This window comes from Salvelinus alpinus, chromosome 14 (assembly GCF_045679555.1).
Source record: "Salvelinus alpinus chromosome 14, SLU_Salpinus.1, whole genome shotgun sequence".
NCBI classification, from domain to species: Eukaryota; Metazoa; Chordata; class Actinopteri; order Salmoniformes; family Salmonidae; genus Salvelinus; species Salvelinus alpinus.
Window position 1 is genome coordinate 52,748,901 of NC_092099.1, and position 22,291 is coordinate 52,771,191.

The window sequence follows — 22,291 nt, forward strand, 5'->3', positions numbered from 1 at the left end:
CCTATACCCTCCACTGCCCCTAGGTCCCCTAGCCTATACCCTCCACTGCCCCTAGGTCCCCTAGCCTATACCCTCCACTGTCCCTAGGCCCCCTAGCCTATACCCTCCACTGTCCCTAGGCCCCCTAGCCTATACCCTCCACTGTCCCTAGGCCCCCTAGCCTATACCCTCCACTGTCCCTAGGCCCCCTAGCCTATACCCTCCACTGCCCCTAGGCCCCCTAGCCTATACCCTCCACTGTCCCTAGGCCCCCTAGCCTATACCCTCCACTGTCCCTAGGCCCCCTAGCCTATACCCTCCACTGTCCCTAGGCCCCCTAGCCTATACCCTCCACTGCCCCTAGGCCCCCTAGCCTATACCCTCCACTGTCCCTAGGCCCCCTAGCCTATACCCTCCACTGCCCCTAGGTCCCCTAGCCTATACCCTCCACTGCCCCTAGGTCCCCTAGCCTATACCTGCCACTGTCCCTAGGCCCCCTAGCCTATACCCTCCACTGCCCCTAGGTCCCCTAGCCTATACCCTCCACTGTCCCTAGGTCCCCTAGCCTATATCCTCCACTGCCCCTAGGTCCCCTAGCCCATACCCTCCACTGCCCCTAGGTCCCCTAGCCTATACCCTCCACTGTCCCTAGGCCCCCTAGCCTATACCCTCCACTGTCCCTAGGCCCCCTAGCCTATACCCTCCACTGTCCCTAGGCCCCCTAGCCTATACCCTCCACTGTCCCTAGGCCCCCTAGCCTATACCCTCCACTGCCCCTAGGTCCCCTAGCCTATACCCTCCACTGCCCCTAGGCCCCTTAGCCTATACCCTCCACTGCCCCTAGGCCCCCTAGCCTATACCCTCCACTGCCCCTAGGTCCCCTAGCCTATACCCTCCACTGTCCCTAGGTCCCCTAGCCTATACCCTCCACTGTCCCTAGGCCCCCTAGCCTATACCCTCCACTGCCCCTAGGCCCCCTAGCCTATACCCTCCACTGTCCCTAGGCCCCCTAGCCTATACCCTCCACTGTCCCTAGGCCCCCTAGCCTATACCCTCCACTGTCCCTAGGCCCCCTAGCCTATACCCTCCACTGTCCCTAGGCCCCTTAGCCTATACCCTCCACTGTCCCTAGGCCCCTTAGCCTATACCCTCCACTGTCCCTAGGCCCCTTAGCCTATACCCTCCACTGTCCCTAGGCCCCTTAGCCTATACCCTCCACTGTCCCTAGGCCCCTTAGCCTATACCCTCCACTGCCCCTAGGTCCCCTAGCCTATACCCTCCACTGCCCCTAGGTCCCCTAGCCTATACCCTCCACTGTCCCTAGGCCCCCTAGCCTATACCCTCCACTGCCCCTAGGCCCCTTAGCCTATACCCTCCACTGTCCCTAGGCCCCCTAGCCTATACCCTCCACTGTCCCTAGGCCCCTTAGCCTATACCCTCCACTGCCCCTAGGCCCCTTAGCCTATACCCTCCACTGTCCCTAGGCCCCTTAGCCTATACCCTCCACTGCCCCTAGGTCCCCTAGCCTATACCCTCCACTGCCCCTAGGCCCCTTAGCCTATACCCTCCACTGCCCCTAGGTCCCCTAGCCTATACCCTCCACTGCCCCTAGGCCCCTTAGCCTATACCCTCCACTGCCCCTAGGTCCCCTAGCCTATACCCTCCACTGCCCCTAGGCCCCCTAGCCTATACCCTCCACTGCCCCTAGGCCCCCTAGCCTATACCCTCCACTGTCCCTAGGCCCCTTAGCCTATACCCTCCACTGCCCCTAGGCCCCTTAGCCTATACCCTCCACTGTCCCTAGGCCCCCTAGCCTATACCCTCCACTGCCCCTAGGCCCCCTAGCCTATACCCTCCACTGTCCCTAGGCCCCCTAGCCTATACCCTCCACTGCCCCTAGGCCCCCTAGCCTATACCCTCCACTGCCCCTAGGTCCCCTAGCCTATACCCTCCACTGCCCCTAGGCCCCCTAGCCTATACCCTCCACTGTCCCTAGGTCCCCTAGCCTATACCCTCCACTGCCCCTAGGTCCCCTAGCCTATACCCTCCACTGCCCCTAGGTCCCCTAGCCTATACCCCCCACTGCCCCTAGGCCCCCTAGCCTATACCCTCCACTGCCCCTAGGCCCCTTAGCCTATACCCTCCACTGCCCCTAGGCCCCCTAGCCTATACCCTCCACTGCCCCTAGGCCCCCTAGCCAGTGAGCCTATACCCCCTACTGTACGTAGGCCACCTAGGGTCAGCCTATACCCTCCACTGTCCCTAGGTCCCCTAGCCAACCAGCCTATCTCCTCCACTGTCCCCAGGCACCCTAGCCAGCCAGCCTACACCCTCCGCTGTCCCCAGGCCCCCTAGCCAGCCAGCCAGCCCTCCCCTCCCCTGTCCCTAGGCCCTCCAGCTAGCCAGCAAATACCATCCTCTGTCCATAGGCCCCCTAGCCAGCCAGCCTTTACCCTCCACTGCACAATGAGACACAAAATGAGGAAAACAGACCAGCTCTTCCAAATGAAAGCTAACCGAGCTATGTAAACAGAAAGCACAGAGAGAGGAAAGAGAAAAGGAACTGAGAAGGAGAGAGGGAGGAGGAGGGTGAAGGGATTAAGGAGGAGAGAGGGCAGTTATACACAAATTGTCTTCATCTGTCTCCATAGCTTTTCCTCTCTAATTCAGTATCTGGGGAATCTACTGTATCTGTCCACGGATACATTGCTAGTAAAGGAGGAAACGCTAGAGTTCCTTGCTTCTTGCTGGGACGGAAAGATTGGGTCGTTCAACCCATCTTCGGTGCAGGGCACAACTCAGTCTAACACCTATTGTTGAAAGAATATGAGGTAAATGTGTTTTGCATGACACTGGAGCTGTTTGACTATTACATTTTGCTGTGTGTGCACACGTATGTACAAACTTGGCTCCGTGTTTGTGTCGGTGTGTGTGTGAGACAGCATCCCTGTTAGATCTATGTAGAGCTCCTACAGTCAGTAAGAGAAAGACAGAGGGAGGGAGAGAGAAGAGGGGGATGGGAGAGAGAGAGAGAGAGAGGGGATCTGTCCAGGCCCTGTCTGGATCTCATTTAGAGGATAGTAATGTGATTAGCATTGTTTACTTTTCACAGCTCCAGTCAGCCAGAGTCTCAGGAAGGCCCTGTGTGTGTGTGTTCTTGCTATTTGTACCTAACATCTTACACAGATATTCTCCATCTCCGTCTTCAACAGTCATTATCTCTGTTTGTAGATTGAGGTTGTCGATGGACACAGCCTTTGATCCAAAATGAAAGAACAGCCGGGAAACTACAGAGAAGGACAGTGTATAATGTGGTGTTGAAGTGGTGAAGGACAAACCATCAGACATAATGTATCTCAGTGGAGGCTGCGGAGGGGAGAACGGCTCATAATAATGTCTGGAATGGAGTCTAACATAGATTCATTGAATAACATAGATTTCTAAATTTATTTTGCAACGCTCACGCACGTGACGCGAATGGTATAGTCAGCATGTTACTGTCGGGGGAATAATGATCTGACCAAGATCCAACTCGGATGGGAACATTGTCTTTTTTTGTGTGTGTGATTAAATCACCATTGGAGCATAACAGAGTTAAGGACATTTCTGTTTTCTTTGATACGTTCTTCTGTCCTGCAGTTGGATGTGCATATTTAATATTTTTTCTCGGGTGAATGATGACAGCCACGAGCAACATTAGACAGTCTTCGTCTCTCAGGCAATATAGTGGTCAATTATACGGCAGGTCATTTTTTGTTGTTGTGCAGGCTGTGACAAAAGCCTGCACCACTGGATTAGTGGCGGCAGGGGTTAGGGGATCTCTCCCAACGCTGACAAATCTATTCTATAGAAAAGCTACCTCTTATCACCCTGTTAGCCCAACCCATCCCACCCATCCCTCACACAACGGGCGCCTCTTTTACGGCCTTCAATTTGGGTTGATCAAACAATCATTGACCTGTTTTATTGCAGGTATTAGTGAGTGGGTTGACGAGTTACCCCCTTACACACTGTCTTGTCTGTCTGCTGCATTGACGTCTTCTGCTCTTCTCCCCTGCTATAAAAGACTAGTGGCAGCCCAGGTGTGTGTGTGTGTGTGTGTGTGTGTGTGTGTGTGTGTGTGTGTGTGTGTGTGTGTGTGTGTGTGTGTGTGTGTGTGTGTGTGTGTGTGTGTGTGTGTGTGTGTGTGTGTGTGTGTGTGTGTGTGTGTGTGTGTGTGTGTGTGTGTGGGGTGGGGTGGGGGGGGATTGGGCTAGCTGGTTGGGTGTCTCTTCCATAGCTGATAAGATTCTATTAGATAAGATTTTATCTGTTGTTCCTCTGTCTGCTTTACAGCCTTGCTGAATGAACTGTTACACTGGGACTGGGAGAGAAAGACCTTCGCACACACACACGCACACACACACACACACACACGCACACGCACGCACACACACTTGCGTGCAAACACACACACCTTGACAGATATCCATGGGCACGTAAACACAAACACAGACAGCAAACACACACATTCACACACTCAGACAGACAGACAGATAGGGAGTCATGTGCCAACTGGCACTTTGTTAGCACAGATTGACTTTGAAATTGGATTTCTGTACATGTCATGAAGACATCGGGAAATTCCTTAAAAACCGTCCACTAGGGGCAACAGTGAGCGTTATTACCATCAGTAATCGCATGACTCCGGATCCAAAGGTTGAGTGTTCAATCCCAAGGTTGACATTTTTTTACCCTATCACAAACCTTAACCCTTAACTTAACCATCGGGACTGAACCCTATCACAACCTTAACGCTTAACTGGGGCGGCAGCGTAGCCTAGTGGTTAGAGCATTGGACTAGTAACCGAAAGGTTGCAAGTTCGCATCCCCGAGCTGACAAGGTACAAATCTGTCGTATGTTCCTAGGACACACACACACACACACACGGGGTTACCGTTAACTACTGTGGTGTTGATGTTTTGGAACAAAATAATGATGTTGTGTGCTGAGGAGATCAAGAGATCAAGTGAAGTTTACCTCTCTATATTACCTGTGTGTGTGAATTTTACCTCCTCATATTACCTGTGTGTGAAGTTTACCTCTCCATATTACCTGTGTGTGTGAAGTTTACCTCCTCATATTGCCTGTGTGTGTGAAGTTTACCTCCTCATATTGCCTGTGTGTGTGAAGTTTACCTCCTCATATTGCCTGTGTGTGTGAGCAAGGGAGGGTGGGAGCATACATTTGTATCTCACTAATCATCTCTCTCTCTCTCTCTCTCTCTCTCTCTCTCTCTCTCTCTCTCTCTCTCTCTCTCTCTCTCTCTCTCTCTCTCTCTCTCTCTCTCTCTCAGGCATCATCAAGGTGGGTCATTGGAACCCTCTGCCCATCCACTTCCTAACAGACGCTCCTGAAGCCACAGTGGCTGACATGCTCCTGGACGTCTATCACATGGTCACTCTCCACATACAGCTACAGAGGTGTGTGCGTGTTTTTGCGTGTGTGTTACTGTAAGGGTGAGGAGGAAAATGTGATTTGCAGATACAGCTTTAGCTACACAGCTTATAAGCGCGCAGTGACAATTTATTGAAAGGCTTTTTCACTGTTTAGAAATAGATGGATTTTGGAGATAGGCTACACTACACATTCCAACTGTTGGAATAAAGTTGGAATTAGTTGGAGTTACTGAATCAGAATGAGTTCCTTTGGGGGACTGATCTCATCTTGGCATATTCTACACTTACACAATAGATTCTCATAGTTCAACAGTTTACCATAGTGGAACATTACGTTTAAAATGATCCAAGGAGACAGCTAGCCCAGATCCCAGCACCAGAGATGTATTTATTATCTGCCTTTCTCTCTCAAAGGGATTTCATGCCAGTAACTTGCAGATGGATTTCATGCCAGTAACTTGCAGATGGATTTCATACCAGTAACTTGCAGATGGATTTCATACCAGTAACTTGCAGAGGGCTTTCATTGCAGTAACTTGCAGAGGGCTTTCATTGCAGTAACTTGCAGTTTCCCAAAGAGTGAGTGAAGATGTTCCTGATAAATGGAGATAGATAGACTACAGATGAGTGGATTGTGGTCGGTATTGTGTTGTTGCATACCATCCAGCTTTGTTTACATCTGTCTCCATGGTGATGGTTTCACCTGACAACCGGTATTGCCCTCAGTGACTGATAGGAGTTGAGGCAAATACATGTGTGGTTTATGGAATAATACAGTCTCTGGATGTGATACACTACATGACCAAATGTATGTGGATGCCTGCTTGTCGAACATCTCATTCCAAAATCATGGGCATTAATATGGAGTTGGACCCCCCTTTGTTGCTATAACAGCCTCCACTCTTATGGGAAGGCTTTCCTCTAGATGTTGGAACATTGCTGCGGAGACTTGCTTCCATTCAGCCATAAGAGAATTAGTAAGGTCAGGCACTGATGTTGGGTCATTAGGCCTGGCTCGCAGTCTGCGTTACAATTCATCGCAAAGGTGTTCGATGGAGTTGAGGTCAGGGCTCTGCGCAGGCCAGTCAAGTTCTTCCACACCGATCTCGACAAACCCTTTCTATGTGGACCTCGTTTTGTGCACGGGGGCATTGTCATGCTGAAACAGAAAAGGGCCTTCCCCAAACTGTTGCCACAAAGTTGGAAGCACATAATCAAATCAAAACAAATGTTATTGGTCACATACACGTGATTAGCAGATGTTATTGCGGGTGTAGAAAAATGCTTGTGCTTCTAGCTCCGACAGTGCAGTAATATCTAACAAGTAATATCTAACAAATTACACAACATATACCCAATACACACAAATCTAAGTAGGAATACATTTAGACTATATACATATGGACGAGCGATGTCAGAGTGGATTGGACTAAGATACTGTAGAATAGTATAGAAAACAGTATATACATATGAGATGACTAATGCAAGATATGTAAACATTAAGTGACTAAGATACTGTAGAATAGTATAGAAAACAGTATATACATATGAGATGACTAATGCAAGATATGTTAACATTATTAAGTGAATGAGATACTGTAAAATAGTATAGAATACAGTATATACATATGAGATGAGTAATGCAAGATATGTAAACATTATTAAGTGAATGAGATACTGTAGAATAGTATAGAATACAGTATATACATATGAGATGACTAATGCAAGATATGTAAACATTAAGTGACTAAGATACTATAGAATAGTATAGAAAACAGTATATACAGTGGGGAGAACAAGTATTTGATACACTGCCGATTTTGCAGGTTTTCCTACTTACAAAGCATGTAGAGGTCTGTAATTTTTATCATAGGTACACTTCAACTGTGAGAGACGGAATCTAAAACAAAAATCCAGAAAATCACATTGTATGATTTTTAAATAATTAATTTGCATTTTATTGCATGACATAAGTATTTGATAACCTACCAACCAGTAAGAATTCCGGCTCTCACAGACCTGTTAGTTTTTCTTTAAGAAGCCCTCCTGTTCTCCACTCATTACCTGTATTAACTGCACCTGTTTGAACTCGTTACCTGTATAAAAGACACCTGTCCACACACAATCAAACAGATTCCAACCTCTCCACAATGGCCAAGACCAGAGAGCTGTGTAAGGACATCAGGGATAAAATTGTAGACCTGCACAAGGCTGGGATGGGCTACAGGACAATAGGCAAGCAGCTTGGTGAGAAGGAAACAACTGTTGGCGCAATTATTAGAAAATGGAAGAAGTTCAAGATGACGGTCAATCACCCTCGGTCTGGGGCTCCATGCAAGATTTCACCTCGTGGGGCATCAATGATCATGAGGAAGGTGAGGGATCAGCCCAGAACTACACGGCAGGACCTGGTCAATGACCTGAAGAGAGCTGGGACCACAGTCTCAAAGAAAACCATTAGTAACACACTACGCCGTCATGGATTAAAATCCTGCAGCGCACGCAAGGTCACCCTGCTTAAGCCAGTGCATGTCCAGGCCTGTCTGAAGTTTGCCAATGACCATCTGGATGATCCAGAGGAGGAATGGGAGAAGGTCATGTGGTCTGATGAGACAAAAATAGAGCTTTTTGGTCTAACTCCACTCGCCGTGTTTGGAGGAAGAAGAAGTATGAGTACAACCCCAAGAACACCATCCCAACCGTGAAGCATGGAGGTGGAAACATCATTCTTTGGGGATGCTTTTCTGCAAAGGGGACAGGACGACTGCACCGTATTGAGGGGAGGATGGATGGGGCCATGTATCGCGAGATCTTGGCCAACAACTTCCTTCCCTCAGTAAGAGCATTGAAGATGGGTCGTGCCTGGGTCTTCCAGCATGACAACGACACGAAGCACACAGCCATGGCAACTAAGGAGTGGCTCCGTAAGAAGCATCTCAAGGTCCTGGAGTGGCCTAGCCAGTCTCCAGACCTGAACCCAATAGAAAATCTTTGGAGGGAGCTGAAAGTCCGTATTGCCCAGCGACAGCCCCGAAACCTGAAGGATCTGGAGAAGATCTGTAGGGAGGAGTGGGCCAAAATCCCTGCTGCAGTGTGTGCAAACCTAGTTAAGAACTACAGGAAACGTATGATCTCTGTAATTGCAAACAAAGGTTTCTGTACCAAATATTAAGTTCTGCTTTTCTGATGTATCAAATACTTATGTCATGCAATAAAATGCAAATTAATTACTTAAAAATCATACAATGTGATTTTCTGGATTTTTGTTTTAGATTCCGTCTCTCATAGTTGAAGTGTACCTATGATAATAATTACAGACCTCTACATGCTTTGTAAGTAGGAAAACCTGCAAAATCGTCAGTGTATCAAATACTTGTTCTCCCCACTGTACATATGAGATGACTAATGCAAGATATGTAAACATTATCGTTGTAGCATCGTAGCGTTAAGATTTCCCTTCACTGGAACTAAGGGGCCCGAACCATGAAAAACAGCCCCAGACCATTATTCCTCCTCCACCAAACATTACAGTTGGCACTATGCATTCGGGCAGGTAGTGTTCTCCTGGCATCCGCCAAACCCAGATTCGTCCATCGGACTGCCAGATGATGAAACGTGATTCATTACTCCAAAGAAAGCGTTTCCACTGGCGCCGAGCTTTACACCCCTCCAGCCGACGGTTGGCATTGCACATGGTGATCTTACACTTGTGTGCGGCTGCTCAGCCATTAAAACCCGTTTCATGAAGCTCCCGACAAACAGTTCTTGTGCTGACGTTGCTTCCAGAGGCAGATTGGAAATCGGTAGTCAGTGTTGAACTCGGTAATAAGTTTTATGCGCTTCAGCACTTGGCGGTCCCGTTCTGTGAGCTTGTGTGGCCTACCACTTCGCGGCTGAGACGTTGTTGTTCCTAGACGTTTACACTTCACAATAACAGTACTTACAGTTGACGGGGGCAGCTCTAGCAGGGCAGAAATTTGACAAACTGACTTGTTGGAAAGGTGGCATCCATGACGGTGCCATGTTGAAATTCACTGGGCTCTTCAGTAAGGACATTCTACTGCCAATGTTTGTCTATGGAGATTGCATGGCTGTGTGCTCAATTTTATACACCAGTCAACAACGGTGTGGCTGAAATAGCGTAATCCACTAATTTGAAGGGGTGTCCACATACTTTTGTATATATAGTGTATGAATGTGCATTCCAATTCCCTAGTTATTGACAAGAATTATGACCTAAAGAATTCAGTATGATGTAGTGAGGAACTTACACAAAGCTGGTGCAACCTAGCCTGGTTAAACCAGACTGAATGGAGTGTTCAGTCTAGTTTACCCAGGCTAGGTGCAACCAGCCCCAGGACAGGAAGTATGTGACTGACTTCGTTTAACGTTCTGTAGCTTTGCCAAGCTGGAGGATCTTCCGTCAGAGCAGTGGAACCACGCCACGGTGAGGAACGCTCTTAAGGAGCTTCTCAAGGAGATGAACCAAAGCACACTGGCTAAGGAGTGCCCTCTGTCACAGGTAATACTTCAGCCCTATCAAACCTCCACAACAGTCCATTACTACACTGATCTGCTAAATTCTCTCACAATTGGTGGGTGGAGGGCTTAACAGCCTCTGTTCTTAAGCAGGTTCAGCATCAACCTTTTTGCACGGACTACTACATACTGCCCAAAACAAAGCATTAGCCCTGGGTTAAATAATGCATGTGTGAAACAAGGGAAAGTTAGCCCGAGGCCACTGGGACAGTCTCATTCCTGGGGTGGAAGATAGCCCTGGGTTTAAGGCAATGCAGGGTAACAGGGCCCTTATGTCTGGCTAAGCCTATTCCTCATCAGTGTGTGGTGCTGTCTGGATGAGAGGGTGTTGATCTCTGCCATATGTGGTTGCTGAGGGGCTTTAATTCCATGGGGGGCTTCCTCTGGTGATATATGTCTTCTTCAATGATCGTGTGTGTGTGAGAGACCATGCAAATTTGTCTCCAGTCAATCCCCTCTCTCTCTCTCTCTCTCTCTCTCTCTCTCTCTCTCTCTCTCTCTCTCTCTCTCTCTCTCTCTCTCTCTCTCTCTCTCTCTCTCTCTCTCTCTCTCTCTCTCTCTATCCCTTTCCCTCTCCCTCTCTATCCCTTTCCCTCTCTATCCCTTTCCCTCTCCCTCTCTATCCCTTTCCCTCTCTATCCCTTTCCCTCTCTCCCCCTCTCTCTCTCTCTCGCTCTCTCTCTCTCTCTCTCTCTCTCTCTCTCTCTCTCTCTCTCTCTCTCTCTCTATCCCTTTCCCTCTCTCTCTCTCTCTCCCTCTCGCCATCCCTCTCCTCTCCCTCTCCCTCTCTCTCTCAGGCAAGTTCATTATTAATTACATTGTCAAAGTATACATATCGAAAAATAAAATCAAAATATATATTTATATATATATAAAATATATATATATTTTTATATAAATAAATTGTGGGACCAACAGCAATAATAATAGTAGTAGTGGACATGGGATTACCATTAACAACAACTACAACAACAATATTAATCAGAACAACAATACATTAAAGCAATGGTAGTAGACCAGTGTCAACATGACTGAGAAGACACATGACATGGTATGAAAGACAAAACAAAACAAATATTATCGACATTACTTTGCACTTTTCACTGGCTGTCCCTCAGGTTGTGGCAGGAGGACACATTTTGGCTTTTCAATGGCTGTCCCTCAGGTTGTGGCAGGAGGACACATTTTGGCTTTTCACTGGCTGTCCCTCAGGTTGTGGCAGGAGGACACATATTTGGCTGCCAAAACTGCACATTTTGGCTTTTCACCCGATAAATATTTGTTTTTTTCTTCATCTTTTATAGTTTCAAATTCTTTGTATTGAATTATAATTTGGGGAAATAAATATTCTCTTGGGTCTGAGTATTTGTCACAGTGTAATAGGAAATGCAGCTCTGTCTCTACCTCTCCCCTGGAGCAGAGTGAGCACAGCCTGTCCTCTCTGGGCAGCCAGGTTTGTCTGTGACGACCGGTCTCTATAGCCAGACTGTGTTCACTGAGTCTGTACCTAGTCAAATCAAATCAAATCAAATTTATTAGTCACATACACATGGTTAGCAGATGTTAATGCGAGTGTAGCGAAATGCTTGTGCTTCTAGTTCCGACAATGCAGTAATAACAACAAGTAATCTAACCTAACAATTCCGCAACTACTACCTTATACACGCAAGTGTAAAGGGATAAAGAATATGTACATAAAGATATATGAATGAGTGATGGTACAGACGGCATAGGCAAGGTGCAGTAGATGGTATAGAGTACGGTATATACCTATGAGATGAGTACTGTAGGGTATGTAAACATAAAGTGGCATAGTTTAAAGTGGCTAGTGGTCCATGTATTACATAAGATGGCAAGATGCAGTAGATGATATAGAGTACAGTATATACATATACATAAGAGATGTGTAATGTAGGGTATGTAAACATTATATTAGGTGGCATTGTTTAAAGTGGCTGGTGGTACATTTTTACATAATTTCCATCAATTCCCATTTTTAAGGTGGCTGGAGCTGAGTCAGTTTGTTGGCAGCGGCCGCTAAATGTTAGTGGTGGCTGTTTAACAGTCTGATGGCCTTGAGATAGAAGCTGTTTTTCAGTCTCTCGGTCCCTGCTTGGATGCACCTGTACTGACCTCGCCTTCTGGATGATAGCGGGGTGAACAGGTAGTGGCTTGGGTGGTTGTTGTCCTTGATGATCTTTATGGCCTTCCTGTGACATCGGGTGGTGTAGGTGTCCTGGAGGGCAGGTAGTTTGCCCCGGGTGATGCGTTCTGCCGACCTCACTACCCTCTGGAGAGCCTTACGGTTGTGTGCGGAGCAGTTGCCGTACCAGGCGGTGATACAGCCCGACAGGATGCTCTCGATTGTGCATCTGTAGAAGTTTGTGAGTGCTTTTGGTGACAAGCCGAATTTCTTCAGCCTCCTGAGGTTGAAGAGGCGCTGCTGCGCCTTCTTCACAACGCTGTCTGTGTGGGTGGACCAATTCAGTTTGTCCGTGATGTGTACACCGAGGAACTTAAAACTTTCCACCTTCTCCACTACTGACCCGTCGATGTGGATAGGGGGGAGCTCCCTCTGCTGTTTCCTGAAGTCCACAATCATCTCCTTTGTTTTGTTGACGTTGAGTGTGAGGTTATTTTCCTGACACCACACTCCGAGGGCCCTCACCTCCTCCCTGTAGGCCGTCTCGTCGTTGTTGGTAATCAAGCCTACCACTGTAGTGTCGTCCGCAAACTTGATGATTGAGTTGGAGGCGTGCATGGCCATGCAGTCGTGGGTGAACAGGGAGTACAGGAGAGGGCTCAGAACGCACCCTTGTGGGGCCCCAGTGTTGAGGATCAGCGGGGTGGAGATGTTGTTACCTACCCTCACCACCTGGGGGCGGCCCGTCAGGAAGTCCAGGACCCAGTTGCACAGGGCGGGGTCGAGGCCCAGGGTCTCGAGCTTGATGACGAGTTTGGAGGGTACTATGGTGTTAAATGCTGAGCTGTAGTCGATGAACAGCATTCTCACATAGGTATTCCTCTTGTCCAGATGGGTTAGGGCAGTGTGCAGTGTGGTTGCGATTGCGTCGTCTGTGGACCTATTGGGTCGGTAAGCAAATTGGAGTGGGTCTAGGGTGTCCGGTAGGGTGGAGGTGATATGGTCCTTGACTAGTCTCTCAAAGCACTTCATGATGACGGAAGTGAGTGCTACGGGGCGGTAGTCGTTTAGCTCAGTTACCTTAGCTTTCTTGGGAACAGGAACAATGGTGGCCCTCTTGAAGCATGTGGGAACAGCAGACTGGGCTAAGGATTGATTGAATATGTCCGTAAACACACCAGCCAGCTGGTCTGCGCATGCTCTGAGGACGCGGCTGGGAATGCCGTCTGGGCCTGCAGCCTTGCGAGGGTTTAAATGTTTTACTCACCTCGGCTGCAGTGAAGGAGAGCCCGCAGGTTTTGGTAGTGGGCCGTGTCAGTGGCACTGTATTATCCTCAAAGCGGGCAAAAAAGGTATTTAGCCTGTCTGGGAGCAAGACATCCTGATCCGCGACGGGGCTGCTTTTCTTTTTGTAATCCGTGATAGACTGTAGACCCTGCCACATACCCCTTGTGTCTGAGCTGTTGAATTGCGATTCAATTTTGTCTCTGTACTGGGACTTAGCCTGTTTGATAGCCTTGCGGAGAGAATAGCTACACTGTGTGTATTCGGTCATGTTTCCGGTCACCTTGCCCTGGTTAAAAGCAGTGGTTCGCGCTTTCAGTTTCACGCGAATGCTGCCGTTAATCCACGGTTTCTGGTTTGGGAATGTTTTAATCGTTGCTCTGGGTACGACATCGTCAATGCACTTCCTAATGAACTCGCTCACCGAATCTGCATATTCATCATTGTTGTTGTTGGACGCCGTGCGGAACATATTCCAATCCGCGTGATCAAAGCAGTCTTGAAGCGTGGATTCAGATTGGTCGGACCAGCGTTGAACAGACCTGAGCGCGGGAGCTTGTAGTTTTAATTTCTGTTTGTAGGCTGGAATCAACAAAATGGAGTCGTGGTCAGCTTTTCCGAAAGGAGGGCGGGGGAGGGCCTTATATGCGTCGCGGAAGTTAGTATAACAATGGTCCAGAGTTCTGCCAGCCCTGGTCGGACAATCGATGTGCTGATAGAATTTAGGGAGTTTTGTTTTTAGATTAGCCTTGTTAAAATCCCCAGCTACGATGAATGCAGCCTCAGGGTGTGTGGTTTCCAGTTTACAGAGAGTCAGATAGAGTTCGTTCAGGGCCATCGATGTGTCTGCTTGGGGGGGAATATATACGGCTGTGATTATGACCGAAGTGAATTCCCTTGGTAGATAATGCGGTCTACATTTGATTGTGAGGAGTTCTAGATCAGGTGAACAGAATGACTTTAGTTCCTGAGTGTTGTTATGATGGTCACACCACGTCTCGTTAATCATGAGGCATACCCCCCCGCCCCTCTTCTTACCAGAAAGATGTATGTTTCTGTCTGCGCGATGCGTGAAGAAACCAGCTGGCTGCACCGACTCCGTTAGCGTCTTTTCAGTTAGCCATGTTTCCGTGAAGCAGAGCACGTTGCAATCCCTGATGTCTCTCTCGAATGTTACCCGTGCTCGGATTTCATCGACCTTATTCTCAAGAGACTGGACATTGGCGAGTAGTATGCTAGGGAGTGGAGCGCGATGTGCTCGTCTCCGAAGCCTGACCAGGAGACCGCTACGTTTGCCCCTTTTTCGGCGTCGTGTAGCTTCGCCGGCTGGGATCAGGTCCATTGTATTGGGTGGAAGGCAAGACACTGGATCCGTTTCGGGAAAGTCATATTCCTGGTAGGAAGGGTGGTTAGTTGACGTTAATCGTATATTCAGTAGTTCCTCCCGGCTGTATGTAATGAAACTTAAGATCACCCGGGGTACCAATGTAAGAAATAACACATAGAAAAACAAAATACTGCATATTTTCCAAGGAACGCGAAGCGAGGCAGCCATCCTGTTCGGCGCCGGAAGTGTTTTCCTCAGTTTTCTATCAGTCACAGTGGTCAGATAGTCTGCCACCATGTACTGTTTGTTTAGAGCCAAATAGCATTGAAGTTTACTTAGATTTTTTGTGGTGTCTTTCCAATGGGTGATATATTTTTCTTTTTGTTTTGTGATGATTTGGTTGGGCCAGATTTTCTGAGAGCTGTCCTGAGGCTCTATGGGGTTGGTTTGGGTTGGTGAACTGAGCCTCAGAACCAGCTGGCTGAGGGGACTCTTCTCTTGTTTCATCTCTTGACATTGTAGAGCTGTGTGTTGGAATGTTTTGGGGTCACTTGTTTTTAGATGGTTGTAAAATTTGATGGCTCTTTTTTCTATTCGAATGAGGAGGGGGTATTGGCCCAATTCTGCTCTACATGCGTTATTTGGAGTTTTTCTTTGCACTTGCAATACAGTCTTGCAAAACTCTGCATGCAATATTTCGATTGGATGTTTGTCCCATTTGGTAAATTGATTTTTAGAGATTGGACCGCATACTTCACTGCCATATAGAGCAATTGGTTCTATAACTGATTGGAATTTTTTTTGCCAGATTGTAATTGGAATTTCGATTTTGATGTTCCTTTTAATGGCATAGAATGCTCTTCTTGCTTTATCTCTCAGCTCATTCACAGCCATGTGAAAGCTACCTGTGTTGCTGATATTTAGTCCTAGATATGTGTCGTTTTTGGTGTGTTCTAATAGAACTGTGTCCAAATAGAATTTATATTTGTCATCCTTATTTCCGGACCTTTTTTGGAATATCATTATATTTGGTTTGTTTAGGTTAACGGTCAGAGCCCAGGTCTGACAGAACCTGTGAAGACGATCTAGGTGCTGCTGTAACCCCTCTTTAGTGGGAGACAGCAGCACCAGGTCATCTGCGTACAGCAGACACTTGATTTCAGTGTTGTGTAGGGTGATACCAGGTGCTGCCGATTCTTCTAATGTTTTTGCCAATTCATTAATGTAGATGTTAAATAGTGTTGGACTTATTGGGCAGCCCTGTTTCACTCCCCGTCCCTGAGAGAAGAAGTCTGTTTGCTTGTTGCCAATTTAAACTCCACATTTGTTTTTAGTGTACATTGATTTAATAAAATCATATGTTTTCCCTCCAATACCACTTTCTATTAGTTTATAAAAAAGACCTTCGTGCCAAATTGAATCAAATGCTTTCTTGAAATCTACAAAACACGAGTAGATTTTGCCTTTGTTTTGGTTAACTTGTTTATCAATTAGAGTGTGGAGGGTGTAAATGTGGTCTGTTGTATGATAATCTTTTTGAAATCCAATCTGGCTTCTGCTCAGGACGTTGTGTTCGTCAAGGAAATGATGTAGTCTGCTATTTATAATACTGCAGAGAATTTTCCCCAAGTTGCTGTTAACGCAAATTCCTCTGTAATTATTTGGGTAAAATTTGTCTCCATTTTTAAAGATTGGTGTGATCAATCCCTCGCTCCAAATATCGGAGAAAATACCTGCAGTGAGGATAATGTTGAAGAGTTTGAGTATAGCCAATTTGAATTTGTGGTCTGTATATTTGATCATTTCATTTAAAATACCATCAGCACCACAGGCCTTTTTGGGTTGGAGAGTGCATAGTTTTTCCAATAATTCTTCTTCTGTAATTGGGGTATCCACAGGATTCTGATAGTCTTTGACTGCTGATTCAAGGATTTGTAATTTTTCTTGTATATCTTTTTGTTCTGGGCTCTTTGTTATATTGCTGTAGAGGTTTGCAAAGAGATTTCTCCACATATCCCCATTTTGGATAGCCAATTCCTCATGATGAGGTTTGTTTAATTTATTCCAATTCTCCCAGAAGTGGTTTGATTCTATGGATTCCTCAATTCCATCCAGCTGATTTCTAATGTGCTGTTCCTTTTTTGTTCTTAGGGTGTGTTTGTATTGCTTCAGTGTTTCCCCATATTGAAGGCGTATATTTTTGTTGTCTGGTTCTCTGTGTTTTTGATTAGATATATTTCTCAATGACTTTCTTAGATTTTGCAATCATTATCAAACCATTTTTCATGATCTGTTATTTTTGGTTTGCTCTTATGCTTCTTTAAATTAGCCAAGGAGGCTAATTTGTCAAATATAAAGTTTATGTTCCAAACGGCCAAATTTACACCTTCATTGCTGAAGCAGAATGTTAAGGCTAAAAAGTTGTCCAGGAGAGATTGTATTTTTTGGCTACTTATTGCTTTTTAGTAGATGTCTGTACTGTTTGCACTCCATCTATAGGCCTGTTTAGTACCATGTAAGTTATTGGACCGTGATGCTTCATGGTTGGGTTCTGCTCTTCTCAGATACACTGTGATTTTACTGTGGTCGGAGAGAGGTGTTAGTGGGCTCTGAGAGACTCTGGGTTTAGGTCGGTGAGGAAGTAGTCTACAGTGCTGCTGCCAAGAGATGAGCTGTAGGTGTACCTACCAAAAGAGTCCCCTCTCAGCCTGCCATTGACTATGTACAGACCCAGTGTTCGACAGAGCTTCAGGAGCCGTACTCCGTTTTTGTTTTTCACTTTGTCATAGTTGTTTCTGTGGGGGTATGTGGGGAGGGAAAGGTTATTGCTTCCTGGTAGGTGTTTATCCCCATGACTGTTAATAGTGTCTTGTTCTTCTGCTGTTCTAGCATTCAGGTCTCCACAGACCAGTATGTTGCCTTGGGCCTGAAAGTGACTAATCTCCCCCTCTAGAATGGAGAAACTCTCTTCGTTGAAGTAGGGTGACTCTGAGGGGGAATGTATGTGGCACAGAGGAAGACATTTTATCTGTCAAGATATCTGTCCTTGTTGATTTTTAACCAGAAAAAGAATTCTCCTGTTTTGATCAATTCGATTGAATTAATTAGTTCAGATTTATACCATATTAGCATTCCCCCTGAGTCTCTGCCCAGTTTGATTCCTTTTAATTTAGTGGATGTATGATTATCTCCCTATTACCTAGTGGACAGCCAGTGGAAACATCACCTCTGCACCATGTTTTCTGTAGTACTACAATATCACCATCATCAATTTCTTTCAGGAAGTCTGGGTTTCTGCTCTTTAGCCCAAAAGCAGAAGACTTCAATCCTTGTAAATTCCAAAATAATAATATATATAAATAATAAATTCTCTCTCTCTCTCCAGAGTATGATTTCCTCGATAGTAAACAGCTCCTACTATGCCAATGTCTCCACTGCCAAATGCCAGGAGTTTGGACGCTGGTACAAGAAGTATAAGAAAATAAAAGGTGAGCGTTGTGACCCCTTGGGACCTCCAGCTGGCATGGACCATTCTCTCTTGTACACCATTTATATCAACCCCCTTCTCACAGCCACTTTACAAACTGTCTCCTATCCTTCTTTAACCTAAAACAGACAATGATTATCATGTACTTTATTTGGGCAAGCCATTTGAGTGACAGCCTCTTAGCGGCCAACGGCCATTCCCAGTTCTGTCCTGGGCTGACCCCTCGCTGGTGTCTGAAAGTCTGTCACACAGATTCTTCAGTGTTGCCTGTTAACTGACATCCCCTTCACACAGACTCATCAGTGTAACCACAGGGGGAGCTACAGTACAACACAGGCCTGCTTCACAGTCCCACACAGACCACTGTCCCCACCCCACTTCAGTCAGTCAGTCCGTCCGTCCGTCCGTCCGTCTGAAAGTCTGTCACACAGATTCTTCAGTGTTGCCTGTTAACTGACATCCCCTTCACACAGACTCATCAGTGTAACCACAGGGGGAGCTACAGTACAACACAGGCCTGCTTCACAGTCCCACACAGACCACTGTCCCCACCCCACTTCAGTCAGTCAGTCCGTCCGTCTGTCCGTTACAGCCTGCACGTGACAATTTCTCCTCTCCTCTCCAGCCTCCTTGTCCTCCATTGCATGCACACGCACACACTCCCATCCCCCATAGCCCTATTATTACCCTGCCTTATCCCCAAACACAGAGAGACCAGAGGAGAATAAAGTGATGTGGAGGGAGGCAGCGGTTGTCTGGCAGAGTGAGTTGATGCAGTGCTGGGTTACACAGCCACTCCACTATTAGTTCTGGCCTCTGCCTGGCAGGGAGGAACACATGCTGATCGCTCGCTAGCCTCCAGATGTGGACCCGGAGAGTAATCTCTCGTGGACAGATTCAGGCAGTGACAACTTTCGCAACCAAGATTACCCAGAGAGTAAAGGGGTGATCACCCGTTGGCTGGCTGTCCTGTCAGTCATAGTTGAGGAGTGCAGATAGGTGAAGAGGAGAGGAATGTGTATATGTGTGTGTTGTGAGGTGTTTTGCATCTCACCCTATCTCTCTCTCGTTTCCTAGGAGATTATCAGGAGAAGATGTGGCCAGGAAGAGAACATTCTGAAATCAAAGGTGACGAATCTACTGTTTGTACTGTTTCTATGGTTAACTGAAGTTAGGATTTGTCCCGTGGTGTTAGACAAGCACCACACTCATCTCCCCCTCCCCCACATTCCTTTCCCTTCCCCAGTGGAGAGAGACAGCCTGGCAGACTTCTATGTCCTGGGCCAGCGTCCCCCTCCCCACCTGGCCAGCCTGACCCAGCTCAGCCACCTCGGAGGGGGTGGAGGTGCTCTCCTCAAGGGTGGCTCCGGGGACCCCCAAAACCCCTCCCAACGCCCCCAACAACAACAACAATCCCAACAACAACACCCCCCCTCGCCCCATGGCCAGCACCACAACAGCCCCCCTCTACGTGGCCAGGTCCCCCCTCCCGGCCCTCCAACCTCCCTCCAACCTCTCCTCGGCCCAGGTGGGCTTCTCTCCCCCCAGCTCAGCCCTCAGCTGGTTCGACAGCAGCTAGCCATGGCTCACCTCATCAACCAGCAGCTAGCTGTTAGCCGCCTGCTAGCCCACCAGCACCCACAGGCCCTCAACCAGCACTTCCTCAACCACCCTCCCATCCCTCGCCTCTCCAAGGCAGGGGCCCCTGGGGACCCTGGGAGCAACCAGTCTGCTGCGGAGGTCTCCATTGATATCTACCAGCACGTCAGGGATGAACTGAAGAGGGCCAGCGTCTCACAGGCTGTGTTCGCCCGCGTGGCCTTCAACAGAACACAGGTAATACAGTTAACAGAACACAGGTAATACAGTTAACAGAACACAGGTAACCAGACTAACAGAACACAGGTAACCAGACTAGCAGAACACAGGTAATACAGTTAACAGAACACAGGTAACCAGACTAACAGAACACAGGTAACCAGACTAACAGAACACAGGTAATACAGTTAACAGAACACAGGTAACCAGACTAACAGAACACAGGTAACCAGACTAACAGAACACAGGTAATACAGTTAACAGAACACAGGTAACCAGACTAACAGAACACAGGTAACCAGACTAGCAGAACACAGGTAATACAGTTAACAGAACACAGGTAACCAGACTAACAGAACACAGGTAACCAGACTAACAGAACACAGGTAATACAGTTAACAGAACACAGGTAACCAGACTAACAGAACACAGGTAACCAGACTAGCAGAACACAGGTAATACAGTTAACAGAACACAGGTAACCAGACTAACAGAACACAGGTAACCAGACTAGCAGAACACAGGTAATACAGTTAACAGAACACAGGTAACCAGACTAACAGAACACAGGTAACCAGACTAACAGAACACAGGTAATACAGTTAACAGAACACAGGTAACCAGACTAACAGAACACAGGTAACCAGACTAGCAGAACACAGGTAATACAGTTAACAGAACACATGTAACCAGACTAACAGAACACAGGTAACCAGACTAACAGAACACAGGTAATACAGTTAACAGAACACAGGTAACCAGACTAACAGAACACAGGTAACCAGACTAGCAGAACACAGGTAATACAGTTAACAGAACACAGGTAACCAGACTAACAGAACACAGGTAACCAGACTAACAGAACACAGGTAATACAGTTAACAGAACACAGGTAACCAGACTAACAGAACACAGGTAATACAGTTAACAGAACACAGGTAACCAGACTAACAGAACACAGGTAATACAGTCAACAGAACACAGGTAACCAGACTAACAGAACACAGGTAACCAGACTAACAGAACACAGGTAACCAGACTAACAGAACACAGGTAATACAGTCAACAGAACACAGGTAACCAGACTAACAGAACACAGGTAACCAGACTAACAGAACACAGGTAACCAGACTAACAGAACACAGGTAATACAGTCAACAGAACACAGGTAACCAGACTAACAGAACACAGGTAATACAGTTAACAGAACACAGGTAACCAGACTAACAGAACACAGGTAATACAGTTAACAGAACACAGGTAACCAGACTAACAGAACACAGGTAACCAGACTAACAGAACACAGGTAACCATACTAACAGAACACAGGTAATACAGTCAACAGAACACAGGTAACCAGACTAACAGAACACAGGTAATACAGTTAACAGAACACAGGTAACCAGACTAACAGAACACAGGTAATACAGTTAACAGAACACAGGTAACCAGACTAACAGAACACAGGTAATACAGTTAACAGAACACAGGTAACCAGACTAACAGAACACAGGTAATATAGTTAACAGAACACAGGTAACCAGACTAACAGAACACAGGTAATACAGTTAACAGAACACAGGTAACCAGACTAACAGAACACAGGTAATACAGTTAACAGAACACAGGTAACCAGACTAACAGAACACAGGTAATACAGTTAACAGAACACAGGTAACCAGACTAACAGAACACAGGTAATACAGTTAACAGAACACAGGTAACCAGACTAACAGAACACAGGTAATACAGTTAACAGAACACAGGTAACCAGACTAACAGAACACAGGTAATACAGTTAACAGAACACAGGTAACCAGACTAACAGAACACAGGTAACCAGACTAACAGAACACAGGTAACCAGACTAACAGAACACAGGTAATACAGTCAACAGAACACAGGTAACCAGACTAACAGAACACAGGTAATACAGTTAACAGAACACAGGTAACCAGACTAACAGAACACAGGTAATACAGTTAACAGAACACAGGTAACCAGACTAACAGAACACAGGTAATATAGTTAACAGAACACAGGTAACCAGACTAACAGAACACAGGTAATACGGTTAACAGAACACAGGTAACCAGACTAACAGAACACAGGTAATACAGTTAACAGAACACAGGTAACCAGACTAACAGAACACAGGTAATACAGTTAACAGAACACAGGTAACCAGACTAACAGAACACAGGTAATACAGTCAACAGAACACAGGTAACCAGACTAACAGAACACAGGTAATACAGTTAACAGAACACAGGTA

General features: G+C 46.7%; 1 protein-coding gene across 1 annotated transcript in view; it reads left to right on the forward strand.

The window, feature by feature from the left end:
- LOC139539089 (DNA-binding protein SATB2-like) overlaps positions 1–22,291 on the forward strand; it is a 103,432-nt gene that overhangs the window by 57,824 nt on the left and 23,317 nt on the right. Inside the window, exons 4-8 of the mRNA XM_071341832.1 lie at positions 5,316–5,442; positions 9,817–9,940; positions 18,097–18,199; positions 19,276–19,326; positions 19,445–20,034. Of these exons, the coding sequence (XP_071197933.1) occupies positions 5,316–5,442; positions 9,817–9,940; positions 18,097–18,199; positions 19,276–19,326; positions 19,445–20,034 (995 nt within the window). The remainder of the gene's footprint in view (positions 1–5,315; positions 5,443–9,816; positions 9,941–18,096; positions 18,200–19,275; positions 19,327–19,444; positions 20,035–22,291) is intronic.